This window comes from Macrobrachium nipponense, chromosome 22 (assembly GCF_015104395.2).
Source record: "Macrobrachium nipponense isolate FS-2020 chromosome 22, ASM1510439v2, whole genome shotgun sequence".
Taxonomy (NCBI): Eukaryota; Metazoa; Arthropoda; class Malacostraca; order Decapoda; family Palaemonidae; genus Macrobrachium; species Macrobrachium nipponense.
The window spans coordinates 66,254,065-66,272,200 of NC_087213.1; the positions used below are offsets into that span (position 1 = coordinate 66,254,065).

The 18,136-nt window shown below is 35.8% G+C and overlaps 1 protein-coding gene across 4 annotated transcripts in view; it reads left to right on the forward strand.

Annotated features, from left to right (window-relative positions):
* LOC135198766 (cartilage oligomeric matrix protein-like) overlaps nucleotides 1–18,136 on the forward strand; it is a 109,337-nt gene that overhangs the window by 42,803 nt on the left and 48,398 nt on the right. For all 4 annotated transcript variants that reach the window (XM_064226676.1, XM_064226677.1, XM_064226678.1 and 1 more), the window contains exon 3: nucleotides 6,897–7,108. In XM_064226676.1, coding sequence (XP_064082746.1) covers nucleotides 6,897–7,108 — 212 coding nt within the window. The remainder of the gene's footprint in view (nucleotides 1–6,896; nucleotides 7,109–18,136) is intronic.

Here is an 18,136-nt window from a genome sequence, read left to right on the forward strand (position 1 = left end):
CTGCCTATGTGTGAGATTTATTCGCCTTTGCCCCTAGCGGTATTTCGATATTAATGAATGGCTAGTCACTATTATTTAGTTATAGTTTTTTTTTATACCTAAATATAAAGCATATTTTATCTTAATTCGTGGTAGCCTCGATTCCTTTACAAAGCGTCCTTTTTTTCTAATTCTTTTTAGACATTACTTTGACTTTTATTAAAGACCACCACTTTGTAAGTTGGTTTGTAAGTTTGTTAGTAATGGAGAGAGAGTGCTGTACTGAACTGGGAAAGTGAGCAGGCATTTGTTTGTCCGGTCCTCTTTACGTCCAATTCCGTAACCATGTCGTTAAGTAATACACCTTTTTTTCCCCTGAGTACATCTATATAAGTATCGTATATCTGTTGTTTCATATGTAAAAGTATATATGAATCTAAGTAGTTTAGTTTTTTCCCTCTGTACACCTATATAAGTATCGTATATTTGTTGTTTCATATGTAAAAGTATAGATGAACCTAAGTAATTTACTTTTTTTCTGTGTACACCTATATAAGTATCGTATATTTGTTGTTTCATATGTAAAAGTATAGGTGTACTTAAGTAAATTAGTTTTTTCCTGTGTACACCTATATAAGTATCGTATAATTGTTGTTTCATATTATATAAAAGTATAGATGAACCTAAGTAATTTAACTTTTTTCCTGTGTACACCTATATAATTATAGTATATTTGTTTTTTCATATGTAAAAGTATAGATGAACTCTCGTGGATAAAATAAGGCCTTTTTTAAAATGCATATAAATATAATAGGAAGGGACTACCTTTTCGTTCCATCGTCTATAATCCGTTATGAATCAAAGGCTTTCGCGTTTCTATTTTGATTTAAAAGGGAATAGCTTTTTAACCTCCATGTGTCTTTTTTTTTTTTTTTTTTAAGGTTACTTTCTATCATTTATATATTCGTGATCTTCATGCAAAGGGCCCCTCGTTTCTATTTTTGCACGTTTGAATTTAAATTTACCTGGATTAAGTCGACAAGATTTCCACCGTTTAAAAAGTGCTACACGCAGAGGTCGAAAACAAATGCAGTATACGGAAGTCGAAAAGATACACTTGCAACCTTTCGTGACAATGAATTAACTCAAGGTCCTCGTGGGAGAGGAGGAGGAGGTGGAGGAGGAAGAAGAAGAAGGAAGCAAGCTAGACAAGGCAAGAATGACTCACGTAATAAGCATATTTTCATATGTATCTGTCAAAGTTAACCTTTGCGCTCTATTCATTTTATTCGAGCGTTTTCTTGGCTTGATGTGCTGCCTCACGCGGGAGGTCTGACATGTTATGGAGCCGTTCATTGCGTGGAAATCGCTTTATATATCACAGGGATGCTGGTGCTTGCATGCAGGCACGGAGTTTCAAACGGCGCTCGGGTCTTTAGTATCTTTTTTACACTTGCTGTATTCAACGGGATTGGTTATTCAATTTTAATACGTAAATATTGATTAACAGCGCTCGGTTGCCTTAGATATACAAAGCGTTTCCGTGATGTAATAAGTTTATGCTTGGAAGAGAGTAATTTGACCTTTTCGCTTACTCGGGGAGTAAATCCATAAATTACTTTGTTGATGTTGTTCTTGTTTGGAGGGGGGGGGAGTAGGAAAGGTCTATGGAAGAGCCTAAAAAGTTCTGAAAAAGGTGTTTCGCGTTGAGTTAAATATACAGAAATTTTAGGATAGGATATTTATGATTTATTTATTAGAACGAAAATGTAAAAAAAGTAAATAAATGTGCATGTTAAACAGCACAGAAAAATTATTTCAGATAAAATATACAGTATTTATTAAATTTGACACCGTAGATTTAAGCACGCTTTAATTTGTTTTGTGTATTGAATTTAGGCTCCGTTTCTGTTCGATTAGTTTGTGTTTCCACTTTTGACTGAGAATATATGAAGGTGTTTATTTTGTTTCCTTTTTATTTGATCCTTGTTATTAGTATAAATAGAACTAAGTATGAGTGTTAATTACGAAGACCACTTCACGTTAAGTTAGGAATATAATGTTCACAACTTATGCATGTGGGGAAAATCTTGCACGCGCCCCGAGTAAGCTGGAGATCGCATCACGCCTTCTTTTCTATAAAATAAATCGTACTTTGAAAGCAGCTTATTTTGTTTTGAGGCTGTTAGCTTAAACATGTAGGCGGGGTAGTGCCATCAGTGCACCTCATGCGATGCACTGTAGGCATTACTTAAGGTTCTTTGCGGCGTCCCTTCATCCCCTTGCTGCAAACCCTTTCATTCATTTTACTGTACCTCCGTTCATATTCCCTTTCTTTAATCTTTCTTTCCACCCTCTCGTAACCATTGTTTCATGGTGCAACTGCTTTGAGGTTTTCCTCCTGTTACGCCTTGCAAACCTCTTTTACTCTCAATTTTCCTTTCAGCGCTGATTGACCTCATAGGTCCCAGCGCTTGGTCTTTGGCCTAAAGTGCATATCCCATAAGTCTGTTGGTAAATACTCATTACTAGACTATTCAGAAGCTTTCTTCGACCTCTAATGATCCTGGTGGTTCTTGCGAAATCAGTTAAATGTTTTTCATTCTAATGCATTGGTTCTTAACCTTTTTGTTTTATTACCCCGCCCCCCGCCCCCTTGGCATATATGAGTAAAATGCCCTACTTTATTTAAAGGAAAATGAAAATAAAGAGAGAGAGAGAGAGAGAGAAAGAGAAGGAGACTAACGTTATTAGTTCCTCATCCTTGTTAAGAGAATAGCGAGTATAATTAGAGAATTTTGCATTTTCCCTTGGGGCTCACGCCTACCCTGGAAATTGTTGAAGCCCCCAGGTTGATAACCTCTGTAAATAGAACATTCTTACGATTCTCAGTTCAGACTCTGTTCCATTTTTTTAGTTAATTCGTCGTCCCGAACATGTGACGCGGACACAACAACATTTTCGAAGACTTCGGTTGATATCAAATGTGTCGGTTCTTTTGTGTGTGGTCATTGTGGGCCCTTTTGATGGGGCATGTGAGTGGTGGCCGGCTACTTAGCCCTTTTGTTAAAAGTACCCTACTTTCATGCAATTTACGCTCGTTCGAATAACGTGTGTATCACAAGAAGATCTTTTATGTGAAGAATCCCTTTTGGGGGTCAGTGCCATCGTTTCATCTCACACGGTGCACTGTAGGCATTACTTGATGTTCTCTAGCTGCAACATCTTTCATTCCTTTTACACTACCTCCGTTCGTATTAGCTTTTTTCCATATGACTTTCCATCCATCTCCTAACAATTGTTTCCTAGTGTAACAGGTGTTTTCCACTGTTACACCTTTAAGCCCTGTATATTCTCAATTTTCAGCGCTGAGTGACTTCATAGGTCCCATCGTTTGGCCTTTGGCAGAAAATTTTATATTCCAATTAATATGAAGAAGAAAAGGGAGGATGCTTGGTCACCCTCATGGTGACCTCCTGACCTGTGACAAAAATTGTTGATGGAGGGTGTTAACAAAATCTGTAGCTGACCTGTGACAAAATTTGTCGATGAAAACTGTAAACAAAATTTGTAGCTGCCTTAATAATTTTGGAACAATCATCTGACAAGATGTACTGGACAAAACTAGGTGTAATCATCTTCAAAACTCTCAAAAATGATTGAATATAAAACGATTTCCACTTGACTACTTGAAAGTCGTGTTCGACATTTAGCAAGAAAATTATAATTGATTAGCTGAAAGTAAATGGTAAACGTACATCAATAGATAGATAGCTAAAAGAAATGGGACCTCTCCTAGATAGTGACCCTAGGGCCTAGATAGTGACCTCCAAGGGTTTTTGGGGTTCGTTATCTGGGACTAATATTCCTTGGGGTCTTTATCTTAATGATATTTAGTGTGTTGGTCATGTTTTTACGGTCATCCCCAACGGCCTTGTAATAAACATGCCGGAAGATACATATCGGGTTAAAAACCTTGGGGATCACATCTGGGAATGATCCAATAAATTAATACAAATTTTAAAGCAATATGGCATAATATCAGACAGCTGATTAACTTTTCTATGGATCTCGAAGACAAGTACTTGATTTATTGACATGTAATAAATCTGATAACAATTACCTTAGTAATTTAGGAAAAGAATGCTTTAATCGTTTGTGAATCTTTTAAGAGAATGAAAATCGTTTTGCGAATCTAGAAAATATTTTTAAAATCTAATGTCAAAAAATTTTTGCGACTGTTGTAAAGTTTAATTAGTTTTAATGAATCACATAGGAATTTTCAGAGTGAAATATCTAATTAAAAATGTTTTGTAAATCTGAAGGAAATAAATTAAAAACTTTCAGTAAATAACATAGTAGACATAAAATGAAAACCAGATTAGTGAATCTCATAAAATACAGAAAATACTACACATGAATCTCCTAAAAAATTTAGAACTGAATAGAAAGGAGGCTCTTGCAAATCTGATGGATTTTTTTAAAATATGAAAGTTGTGTATGAGTGTTTAAAAAAAGTGTCTTGGTTTTAATGAAATAAAAAAATTTTAGTCTCATAAAAAGTAAAAAATTAATAAATAAATAAATACTTTTGTGGAATGTGAAAAAAAAAACTTTGTGTAATGTGAAAAATCTTTTTGTGTAATGTAAAAAAAAAAGTTTTTGTGTAATGTAAAAGAAACCTTTTTGTGTAATGTAAAAAAAAATTTGTGTAATGTAAAATCAACTTTTTGTGGAATGTGTAAAAAAAAATTGTGGAATGTAGTTACGCAGCGTTAGAAGCTGTGTCCAATTAGCTTAAGTTGCCAAGGAAGTATATGTGGGTGGGCGTTGGATATCATCATTCAAACGCTACATTGCAGAATCCATTATCCCTGAGAGAGAGAGAGAGAGGAGAGAGAGAGAGAGGAGAGAGAGAGAGAGAGAGAGAGAGAGAGAGAGAGAAAAGAGTCAAGGAAAATATATAGTAGAGAGAAGTTAAAAACAGGTAGTAAAAAGTTATTACCAGGCTACGATTAGACATAGTAACAGTGATAATAATATTAATAAGAAATATTTATTAATTTTCAATTTATTGTCCTTTCGTTTATCTAAACTCTTCAATAATTCATGGCTGGCGTATCAACATTAACATTTAAATCGATTCATACAAGACGGTAATTTTCCAACTTCTTTGGCAATATCACCATTAGCTTTTGATGAGCCTTTGAATATTTCGTCTTATGACCTATTTAGAGACTGTCAAAGTCTATAGCAGAGAGACAAGCTATTGTTTACACTTCAAACTACATCCATCACGGACTCTTTTGAACTCTGGCGCTGTGCAGTTTAGTGCGTGTCCATCTCTTGTTTATCTTTCTTCTTCTCCTCGTCGTCACGAAGACGTCAAAGCTGGACATCGCATTCCTGATCCCTTGTTCCGGGTCACTGCTGGATAAAAACTGGGGTTGACTCTCTCTCTCTCTCTCTCTCTCTCTCTCTCTCTCTCTCTCTCGTGTGCCCATTTACCCCGCGTGTGATAGTGTGCATTTTTGTGGGTGTGAAGATGAGCAATGTTACGCTTCTTCTCTCTTTTTGAACTGATTCATTTGGTTTCACATTTGGGATCTTTCTTATATAGTGACCCCCCACCCCGCAAGGGCTTAACCCGGTATGTATCCACCTTTGCGGCTTGTTTAGTACAATCTCGTTGGGGATGACCATAAAAATATAAACAAAAGACTGTAAACATCATGAAGAGTACGACCCCAGGAAATGTTGGTAGTCTAGGGTTTACTTTCATTATACCTAGGAAAGATTCCACATTTGGCTCGAATTAGACTCTTGTCCTTCTCACACCCATATCGAAAGGAACTAAGCAAGCAAGTATTTCATCGGCCTCTTTTTCATACGTAATGACAAACAAATAAATGCATTTTAGAAGAGCTGGGCAGGTATTTTGCTATTTGTTCTTTTTTATAAGGATTTTATACCCGAAAGTGTCACCGACATTCTTTTGTTTTCTCGAGTTTTCTTCTCTGTATTTTGCTTCTTTTTAACATAGAATTCCAACCAAGAACTGATTTAAATTCTCTTTCTTTTCCAGTAAATATTGAACCAAGAATTAGTTTAATTTTCGTTCATTTACCAGTAAATATTGAAACAATAATGTAATTTTCCTTCATTTTCCAGTAAATATTGACCAAAGAGCTAATGTCATTTTTCCTCATTTTCCAGTAAATATTGATCAAAGAGCTAATGTCATTTTTCTTCTTTTTCCAGTAAACATTGAACTAATAACTAATTTAAATTCTCTTCAATTTGCAGTAAAAATTGAACTAAGACCTAATTAAATTTTTTTCATTTTCCAGTAAACATTGAACCAAGAATTGATATAATTTTCCTACATTTTCATGTAAAAATTCAGCGTTCCTTCATTTCCAGTCAAACATTGAACAATAATTAAACTAATTTTCCTTCGTTATCCTGTAAACATTGAACCAAGAACTAATTCGTCCCATTCATTTTTCAGTAATCATTGAACCAAGAATTAATTTTATTTCCCTTCATATTCCAGTATAAATTTAGCTTTCTTTTATTCCCAGTAAACATTAAATTAGAAATAATTTAATTTTAATTCTTTTTCCATTAATCGTTGAACCAAGAACTAATTTAATTTTCTTTCATTTTCCAGTAATCATTGAACTAATAACTAAATTAATTTTCCTTCATTTTCCAGTATAAATTTAGCTATCCTTCATTTCCAGTAAAGATTGAACCAAAGACTCGATTTAATTTTTCAGTAAACTTTGAACCAAGAACTAATTTAGTTTTCTTTACTTTTCCACTAAACAATGAACTAAGAACTAATTAAAATTCTCTTCGTTTTCCAGTTCACAGTGAACAAAGAACTAATTAAATTTTCCTTCGTTTTCCAGTAAACATCGACGTGACCCTCCACGGAGACACGTCCGTGAAATCTGTGGCGGCGCCCACCATCAAACCCCACTCCAAAGTGAGGTCCCTCCTGCTGCAGATCAACCAGAGGGCGTCTCAGGCGGGCGTCTACGTCGACTGCAAGTTCCTCGGGTCCTTCGACCTGCCCGCCGCTCCAAGGAACATGACGGAGAACCTGGAGGACCTGAGAGTGGTGAGTCTTTGGGATGCTTATCCTTTAACCTCGCCTCTGTTGCTGTAGGAGCTGGAGAGTGAAGTATTTAGGGGTCGTTGATAATAATAATAATAAAATAATAATAATAATAATAATAATAATAATAATAATTAATTTATAATTAATCTTATTCTTATTATTATTATTATTATTATTATTATTATATTATTATTTTTTTTTATTATTATTATTATTATTATGTTACAGATATTAATTTTATGAATTTTCTAAAACAACCTTTATGCTTTCAGTCATTTTCAATTACCATGGTTGAGTTTTTTTTCCCCTCCATAACATTTATTATTTCTCATTATCCAGTCATTTAAAACAATTATGTTAAAGAAAATCTCGTGTCGGACTTACGAAGATTATGTCACAATTCCAAATTATGTTGCTTTTATAGCGTTAACTAATTGAAGGGTATTATTTTCGGAACTGACGGCAAAATTCCGCAGCTGATATTTCGCGTTGGCAGACCCCCCCGGGGAATCGAACCCGAACCCTGAGATCGGTAGTCGGGCACGTAACCGACTCGTCCAACGAGGACTTACTGTCACCTTTTGAAAAAAATTAAGTTCTTGTTGTAAAATTAGTTTGTTTATTCTACGTTAAATAGCAACCCGGAAATCCCATAAATGCTGATTGTTCAGGTTTCTTTTCTCAGTCTGTAATAGTAAAAAAAAATATATAGATGTCTGCTTTTCGATTCCAAAAAAATAAATAAAAAATAACAAATAAAGAAAAATCGTATATTTGTCTTTACAATCCGTTATATATGAATTTTTTTAGAAGGATTCTTGGTAAGTGTTCCAGTCCTCTCAATTAAGAGATAAGGACTTGTCTCCAAGAATTCCTCTTTGTATCTTATCCGTATTATTATGTGGAAGAATATTCGGCCTAGGAACACTCGTCTTTCGAGTCTAAGAGTCCACTAATTTAGATGAATCATTTCTGCCACGAATCTGAAAATATAAAACAAAGTCCATAAGACTCTCACGAGTTTCTAGAATATGATGAACATGATTATTTAACAAGTAGTAATTGGTGCCAAAAATGTTTATATATTTATTCAATTATTTATTTATCAGGTGCTATGAGGAATGAAAGGCGTAGGAGAGAGAGAGAGAGAGAGAGAGAGAGAGATTTATAAAACTGTCAGTGTACTTCCCATCTTAATGACAACAAATTTCCCTCTCATACAGAAGTTAAATGAGGTTGTAGGCCATAAAGATTTATGATCTCTTTTTGTAATGGGTCCAGACAAGGCAGATAATTTTCATAACAGAGAGACTATAGGCTGTCCCTGAAAAGAGAGAGAGAGAGAGAGAGAGAATTTATATAGTTCTATGGTTGCGCGCGCAACCTACAGAACGCGATTAGGCCTAGTACTGACGTCATCTTAAACTTGTGAAAAAATATTATCATTAATCAAGGATTATCAACAGGGAAAAACTTTCCAAAAATACGACTGCATACCTGTTATTATACTAGTGGTTAATAATCATTTGAAATAGTACCATCCAACATAGCTTGCGTATGTGGTATTTCAATTTAGATGTTTATGATAGCCACTGCACGAAGGCATCAGGCTCAAAGCGTCGAGTTCGAAACAACACAGAGAACATTGTTTCGTCTGATAATGAGTCTTGTCTTGGCTTTTTATTGAGTATTAAAGGGTGGGATCGATACTAATCTCTCTCTCTCTCTCTCTCTCTCTCTCTCTCTCTCTCTCTCTCTCTCTCTCTGCTTCTTAGCCTGTTCCTGTTGGTGGTGCTTTCAAAATCTCTCTTACAATTTACGTTTAAAGTCTTCAGTTCTCTCTCTCTCTCTCTCTCTCTCTCTCTCTCTCTCTCTCTCTCTCTCTTCTTAGCTTGTTTCTGTTCGTGATGCTTTCAAAATCTCCCTCTTACAATTTACGTTTAAGTCTTCAGTTCTCATTCATTTTAGTCTGTAAATTCATTAGAGTTCGTTTATTCTTTTATGCAATGTACTATGCCATAATTAAGATAACAGCAGCGCTGGTGCTGCCAATCTAAAGTGTGATGAAAAAAAGGAAAAAATCTCTTCATGGTGACGATACCATATGGTCAACCATCTTCCATCATTGTCTTGGCAAAGGAGACATTGCCAACTCATATTGAAAGCACAAGAAGCCTTACATAAACACCGGCGATATTTACATTGAAATTTTAAATTAGATTTGCCGTGGCTTAAGGTCATGGCTATACAGAGATGATTATACATAGTGAACAGTTTGTGATCAACCGCATATGAGCGCATGATGGTCGTACTACGCTAGGCCTAATAACAATATTGCCTTCCTCTTCATTTCTTTTGTTTTGTTATCCTTTTTTTTTTTTTTTTTTTTTTTACTGAATGGAAATTCTCTTTCATCCATTATTCTTTATACTTTGATGTTTTTTTTTTACTTAGTTCTCTTATTCCTATGTTCTTCCCATCCGTCAGCTTATATTTCTTCATCTCTTCTCCATCGCTACCGAAGGTTGTCTCCCTCTCGCTGCTATGGCCCACTATGCATCTCGGACTCCTCCTCCCCTCCCCTTCTCACTCCCTCCCTCCCCCTCCGCCCCATCTCGAGCCGTAGCTTGATAATTGCTTTGCCAATTGTTCGTTGCCGTCCTTCGGTCCCTGTGGTGACCTGCATCTGCTTTGTTCTGATTTGGTCCTGAAGATGATGGGATTAGTTTGCAAGAAGAAGAAGAAAATGAAGAACAATAGCAGGGAAAAGTAGATGGGGGCGGGAAAAGGAGAGGAGAGGATGGAAGAGAATATAGGAAAGCTCAGAGAAAAGTGGATGGGACTGATTTTAGGAGAGTATGAATGGAGAGAAAACTTGGTTGAAGAGAGTAACTGGGAATCGTAAGAATTAAAAATGAAAAACATTTAACTGACTTCGCAGTAACAACCTAGATCATAAGAGGTAGAAGAAAGCATCTGAATAGTCTAGTAATGAGTATTTACCAACAGACTTATGGGATATGCAATTTAGGCCAAGGACCAAGCGCTGGGACCTATGAGGTCAATCAGCGCTGAAAGGAAAATTGAGAGTAGAAGCGGTTTGAAAGGTGTAACAGGAGGAAAACCTCAAGGCAGTTGCACCATGAAACAATGGTTACGAGAGGGTGGAAAGAAAGATTAACCAAAGGGAATATGAACGGAGGTACAGTAAAAGGAATGAAAGAGTTGCAGCCAGGGGCCGAATGGACACTACAAAGAACTTTGAGTAATGCCTACAGTGCATCGAATGAGGTGCACTGATGGCACTACCTTCCCTACGGGTTCAAGCTAACAGCCTCAAAACAAAATAAGATGATTTTGAAGTACGTTTTATTTTATAGAAAAATAAGGCGTGATGCGACCTCCAGGTTACTCGGGGGCGCGTGCAAGATGTTCCCCACATGCACAATTGTAAACATTATATTCCTAATTTAACGTGAAGTGGTCTTCTTAATTAACACTCATACTTAGTTCTATTTATACTAATAACAAGGATCAAATGAAAAGGACACCAATTAAACACCTTCATATATTCTCAGTAATAAGTGGAAACATAAAATAATAGAACAGAAACGGAGCCTAAATTCAATTCACCAAATTAATTAAAACTTGCTAAAATCTATGGTCAAGTATAGCCTTGTTTAACCAACGAAAATTAAAATAAATAAGCTATATTTTATCAGAAAGCATTTTTCTGTACTATTTAAAATGCACAATATTTATTGTTTACTTTTTTCATTCTAATAAATAAATCATAAATATCCTATCCTAAAATTTCTGTATCTTAAACTCAACGCGAAACACTTTTTTCAGACCTTTTTAGCCTCTTCCATATACCTCTCCTACCTCCCCACCTAACAACAACAACTAGAACGTAGTTTGTAGGCTTACTCCCCGAGTACGCCAAAAGTTAAATATAGTATGCAAAGAATTTCTAAGAACATAAAAAATTGCTTTGAATTTCGTGTCAAACACATGCCAAAAACGAAAACACGTTTGTGGTCACAGCGGCGCATTGCCAAACACACGCACTAAAGGAAAACAAGTTTGTTGTTACGTTTGTGGTTCGCAGAACGAAAACGCGTTTGAGGTCATAGCAGCGTATTGTCAAACAAGCACTAAAGTGTCCCCAAAGCTCGTAGAAAAACCACAATGGCGGGTCACAGGGTTGTTGGTGGCATAGCGGTGTCACATGACCAATGACGTCACAGCTGCCTCACGCCGTTATCATAAAACCTCCTCATTGATAAACCCATCGGTGGGGCAGATCCGGCACCAGAATATATACATACCACCTGACTCCTCTTCTCTCTCTCTCTCTCCTCTCTCTCTCTCTCTCTCTCTCTCTCTCTCTCTCGTGAAGTATGGCATTGCCATTCTATGGAGTGTATTACATGTTTTGAGAGTGTCTGAATGATTATTATTATATTATATTTTATTATTATTATTATTATTATTATTATTATTACTTTTTAAATGAACTTTAGAATAGCAGCCAAAGTTTAACGTGTCAGCCCAATATCGTTCTTAAAGATTAGAATCTTGATTCTATGTTGCCCTTAAGTAAAGTTGGCATTAAAAAAAAATAAATAAATAAATAATTAAAAAGCGTAGCTTTCCTTCTAGAACAAAATGACTGATAGCATTGGCTTCATGCCAAGTATCTTGTCCAGCTGTGAATGTTATATACTTAATGGGTTCCTCATTAATCTTCTCATTATATCATTTAAGCTGGAGAAATATTTTTTTAAAATAGATTGCAGCGACCAGTTTCAGTTTTTAATAACATTCTGAGATTTATGAAAATAACAGTAACTTCAGGATTATTGTGAATTTCTGTTGAGCTCCACAAAAAAAAAAAGTTAGTTTTCGCTATAAATTATTCGTCTGCCTGGACATTTCATCATCTATTACAGCTCTATATTTCTCAGATCCTTACACAAAGTACAAAATAAACAAAAAATGTCACTCCATTCACTGCATTTTAGAATCTGAGAAAATGAGAATCCTATTAAATATATAACATTCACAGCCGAACGGGATACTTAGTCTGAAGCTAGTGCTATTTGTCAAGTTTATTTTGAGAAGGAAAACTACACCTTTTTTACTTATGTGAACTCGATCCAAAGGTAACAGAGAATCACTAGTCTAATCTTAAAGGAGCGAATTCACGAGAGATCGTACAGGTTACAGTTAAAGAACGTTTCATTTATAATCTATAGGCTACAGTTACAGAGCATTTCATTTATAACCTACAGACTACAGTTAAAGAACGTTTCATTTATAATCTACAGACTACATTTAAAGAACATTTCATTTATAACCTACAGACTACAGTTAAAGAGCATTTCATTTTTAACCTACAGACTACAGTTGAAGAGCATTTCATTTATAACCTACAGACTACAGTTGAAGAGCATTTCATTTATAACCTACAGACTACAGTTAAAGAGCATTTCATTTTTAACCTACAGACTACAGTTAAAGAGCATTTCATTTTTAATCTACAGACTACAGTTAAAGAGTTTTTCATTTATAACTTACAGACTACAGTTAAAGAGCATTTCATTTATAACCCACAGACTACATTTAAAGAGCATTTCATTTATAACCTACAGGCTACAGTTAAAGAAAATTTCACTTATAACCTACAGGCTACAGTTAAAGAGCATCTCATAACTTACAGGCTACTGTTAAAGAGCATTTAATTAATAAACTAAAGAGCTTGTGACCACGGCGTCAGACTTGTAGCCAAGATCATCATTTAACTTTTGAACGCTGCCAGATAATACCATTAGCGGTTAATAAACCATTGCACTCATATGGAAAAGCAAACTTTGAGACCGTTTTAATGGAACAGAAAAAAAGTTGTATCACAGGAGGGGGAAAAAATGTTGGAATGGGAAGGTGATGGACGTAACAGGTTCTTCCCTTCCATCTTTCCCCCACCACTCCCACACGAAATCCCCCACAAATCTAACTTCTCCCTCTCTTTTCCCCCACCCAGTTCCCGCCCGCCTCCCACTCACACCCCTCAACTTTCCTCCCTTATGTCTGTCTTTTGAACTTCGACCCCCTTCTCTTTTCCTCCAACCAGTCCCCCTTTCTCCAATCTAACATCTCTTCCTCCATCTCCCGCACCTTCTGTCTCATATCTCCTAAACTTCGACTTCCTTCTCTTCCCCCCCCCCCCCCCCCCCAACTATACTCTGTTTTTTTTTCATCTGTCCATCCGCCTGTGGTGTTTGCGTATGGTAACACTGCGTCCCGGGCTTTAGATTGTTACATTCAGCTTACATTCAACGATTATAACAATATCCTATTTCGAATATTAATGTGTAATTCGCATACAGTAAATTATTAAAACACTTTTCAGTTGCAAATGTACACCCAGATGTTCTTTTATTTACCTAAAACTTACAAATAGCGTAACTATTTAAAGCCCGGAATGCAGTGTTACCATACAAAAACACCACAGGCGGATGGACAGATGAAAAAAAACAGAGTATAGTCCCTGCTCTCTAGCTCCCTCACCTTCTCTCCCTTAAGTCTCTTGTCTTTGGAACCTCGACCTCCTTCTCTTTTCCCCCAACCAGTCCCCACCCCTGTCCACAAATCGAACATCTCTCCCGCCATCTCCCTCACCTTCTGTCCCTTATATCTCTTTTTCCACAAGTAGTCCCTCCTCTTCTCTAGCTCCCTCACCTTTTCTCCCTTATATCTCTGTCTCCCGAACCCCAACGAGCTTCCGTCAACATGGTCGTCTAGATCCACGGTCCAGATAGCCCCGGGCTTCCTTCGTCGCGTTTATTAACTACTACATCTAGAGCCACTTGGCCTGTCACTCTTCCGAGGCGCTCTCAGGCCCCCGTCGTGGGTTTGCTACTTTTAGCTACTTTTACAGTGAATGGTTATAAAGAGATTGATTGATTTGTGGCTTTTAAAACTGGCGTCACAATGAAATTAGATAGGAAATTAAAAAGATAAAAAATTAACAGGTAAGTTTAAAAGGAGTTCGTATAGATATATATATATATATATATATATATATATATATATATATATATATATATATATGTGTGTGTGTGTGTGTGTGTGTGTGTGTGTGTGTATATATATATATATATATATATATATATATATATCACATATATACACATATATGTATGTATATATATATATGTGTATATATATATATATATATATATTAAATATATGTAAACATATCTGTAAGACATATAAGAAATTGCAATATATTCCTAATTGCTATTGATAGCAATAAAGGTATCGAAAGTCGTGGTGTCATTGATGTCAGTTGCGATGATAATAATAATAATATAATAATAATAATGAATACGACAACAACAATATCTGTTAAAATGTTATGTATATTGCGTTACAACTCGTGTAATAATACCAACACGTATTCAATAACTGCAATAATAATAGGTTGCTTGTTAAAGTAAAAGAAATATAAATTGATAATTTCGGAAAATTCTCATTCCGGTTGGATATTTTTAGGTTTAGCGGCCATTCCTAAAATCGTCTCTTCCTAGGAACTCTTTCACTTACATTGTTCATTATTCTATATGAATTATTATGAATTTTAGCGAACGTGAAAATATAGATACAATTTTTTCAACACTTCACGGCTGATAAGCAAATAGTACTGTTTATTTCCCAGTCCATGTCAGGCGCTTATAGGGGGTAGTGTCTTCAGTTCAACTCACGCGGTACACTGTATGCATTACTTTAGGTTCTTTGCAGCGTCCCTTCGGCCCCTAGATGCAACATCTTGCATTCCTTTTTCTGTACCTCCCTTCATATTCTCTTTCCTCCTGTTTCGCCTTTCAAAGCTTTCTTACTCTCATTTTCCCTTTCAGCGCTGAATGATCTCATAGGTCCCAGCGTTAGGCCTTTGGGCAAAATTCTGTATTCTCTATGATATGTCAGGCTTATGTGATATATCGTCAAATTCAACACTGAGAAAATCAATTACTAATAAAACATTAACTTGGCTCCCCAGTATCCTTTAAGAAAAAGTAGAGGAACCCGAAGTTTTTAAATGGCTTATCCTCTTCTTCCTCTTATTCTCCTTCTCCTCCTCGTCTTCTCCTCCTTCTCTTCCTCGTCTTCTCCTCCTTCTCTTCCTCGCCTTCTCCTCCTCCTCCTCTTCCACCTCTTCTTCTTCTCCTCCTCCTCCTCTTCCACCTCTTCTTCCTCCCCCTTCCTTCCTTCCTCCCCTCCTCCTTCCTCCTTCCTCCCTTCCTTCTTCTTCTTCTTCTTCTTTTCCTCCTTCTTCCCCTTCCTTCTTTTTCCTTCCTCCCCCTTCCTTCCTCCCTCCCTCCTCCTCCTCCCTCCCTCCTCCTTCCCTTCTTCTTTTCTTTTCCTTTTTCCTTTCCTTCCTCCTCCTCCTCCCCTTCCTTCTTCTTCTTCTTTCTTCTTCTGTTCTTATCCTTCTTCCTTCCCTTTTCTTCCTTCCTTCTTCCCCTTCTCCTTTTCCTCTTCCGTTCTTCCTCCTTCTTCTTCCTTCCTTCTTATCTCCTTCCCCCCTCCTCCTTCCTCTCCTCCTTCCCCCTTTTCCCTTCCTCATCCTCTTCTTTTTCTCCTCCTCCTTCTTCTCCTCCCTCTTCCTTCCTTCCTTCCTCCTTCTGGGCTCTTCCTTTCTTTCTTCTTCTTTTCTCTTTTTTTTCTTTTTCTTCTCTTCCTCTTCTTCTCCTCCTGCTCCTCTTATTCTTCCTCCTCCTCCTCCTCTTCTTCTTCTTCTTCTACTTTTTCTTCTTCTTCTTCTTCTTCTTCCCTTTCGACATCCGGCTCCTGAGAGAGGGAAATCCCTGTGATCTCCCGTTGTCGAGTGACAACGATGTCCGAATCCCTGACATTGTCTGACAACCGCGTTCGAAACCCTTTTTCCTGTTGTCACGAGCACCATTAACCCCACCTAATGACCCCGCTGACAGACTCCGACTCTCCATGTTTTGCTTTTTTGTTCTCTCTCTCTCTCTCTCTCTCTCTCTCTCTCTCTCTCTTCTCCTTTTTTTTGGTGTTACGTAGCGGGTCGGTGGTTCTTCTAGATCTTGCCTGTAATTTTTTTTTTTTTTATGGTTAAAGGACCAGGGGGACGCTCTACCCCCGAGGATGCCTGTGAATAGTTAAAGCAAAATATGTTTTTTATATACGCATATATTTTTTTCTGCAAAAAAATAAAATTGAAATAAATTAAAATAAATAATATATAATAATAATGATAATTTTTTTTTTTTGGTCTATCACAGTCCTCCAATTCGACTGGGTGGTATTTATCGTGTGGGGTTCTGAGTTGCATCCTACCTCCTTAGGAGTCCATCACTTTTCTTACCATATATATTTATTTTTATTTTTATTTATTTATTTATTTATTTATTTATTTATTTATTTATTTATTTATTTATTTATTTATTTATCTATTTATTGCTACAGCAGTGCTCTTGACTATAGATGAACCTACGCATAAATTCCTAATAAAGTGGCAACTTTGCGACAGAATGGAGTATAGATACAACTTTGTATTTTTTTTCTTTTTTTTTTTTTTTTGTTCCAGCAATTCAGGAGGTGCATACATTGAAATGGGTAAAGAACCACTGGAATAAAGTAATTCGTAGTAAGGAAATGAATATTGAAGTTGAATATGTGCCTAAGTTGATGGCCTTCCACCACAGAAAGTGACACATAAAGATAAAATGTTCCAGATTAACTTGCGAAAATTGGCGGGCTACCTTTTCTTTTCAATGATCTCCAGCGTTTTCTTTTTTCCTCAGTGCCAAACTAAATTAAAATACTTAAATAAGGAATATGTCCTTTGACAGGTTTCCAACAAGGAAAGTGACACACGTAGATAAAGTGTTGCATATTAATTTGCAAAGATTCGCTAGCAAATTTTTCCTTTTACTGTTCTCCAGCGTTTTCTTTTTTCGATGCCAAACTAAATCAAAATACTTAAACAGATAAAGCATTTTTGTAGTGCGTATAGCTCCTTGTTAAGTAAAGTCTCCCGATACCTTATAATAACAAGATTACGATAAAATTCATTCATTTTCACCAACATTAGACTGAATAGTGAAATCTCTTTGCTGTATTGCAAACGAAATGATTAATACTACTATTATTATTTACTTAATTCGCATTCTAATATTAAATAACGATAATGAATCATGAATATTTTACTTGATGAAGGTTAGAGCATTCTTATTTTACAATCTAGTCTTAGAACTTTATATCCATATTCTAAAAACACTCACAAATACACATATACTCACATAGAAATATACATATACTTATCTATCTATATATATGTGTGTGTGTGTGTGTATTACAATTACCTATATATATACTATATTCATAGCAAGAGAGTGTGTTTTTTTTTATCCTCTCTGTCTATGAGTCATTAATATTTGCCACCATAAGTTCGTCCTCATCCTCAACGAGATAAGAATGAATAATAAGCGAACAGCTTGAGGCTAACAGAAAGGGATAAGACCTAATCCTTCGTCCCATTATGAGATCTCTCCGAACACCCTTTTCGTATTTTTTTTTTTTTTTTTATCCATAAAGTTGTTCTTTCAGTCCCTATACGACTTTTTTTTAATGTCCTTAATCTAGCCCAGGCTCGAAAAAGAGAGCACAGGATACTCACTGCTTTTATTTGCTTTGTGAGTATATATATATATATATATATATATATATATATATATATATATATATATATATATATATATATATATATACTATAATGTATGTATCTCATATCATATGTATATATATTTATATATATATACATACTACATACATACATATATATATATATATATATATATATATATTATATATATATATATATATAATGGTTAATTGGTAGTATAAGCTACCAACTGTAAGGTCCTCTGCTCAGAACTGGCCTACGGCCAACAGTCTCAACTGCTTTTGGCATCACCACCAGCACAGTTAAGAAAG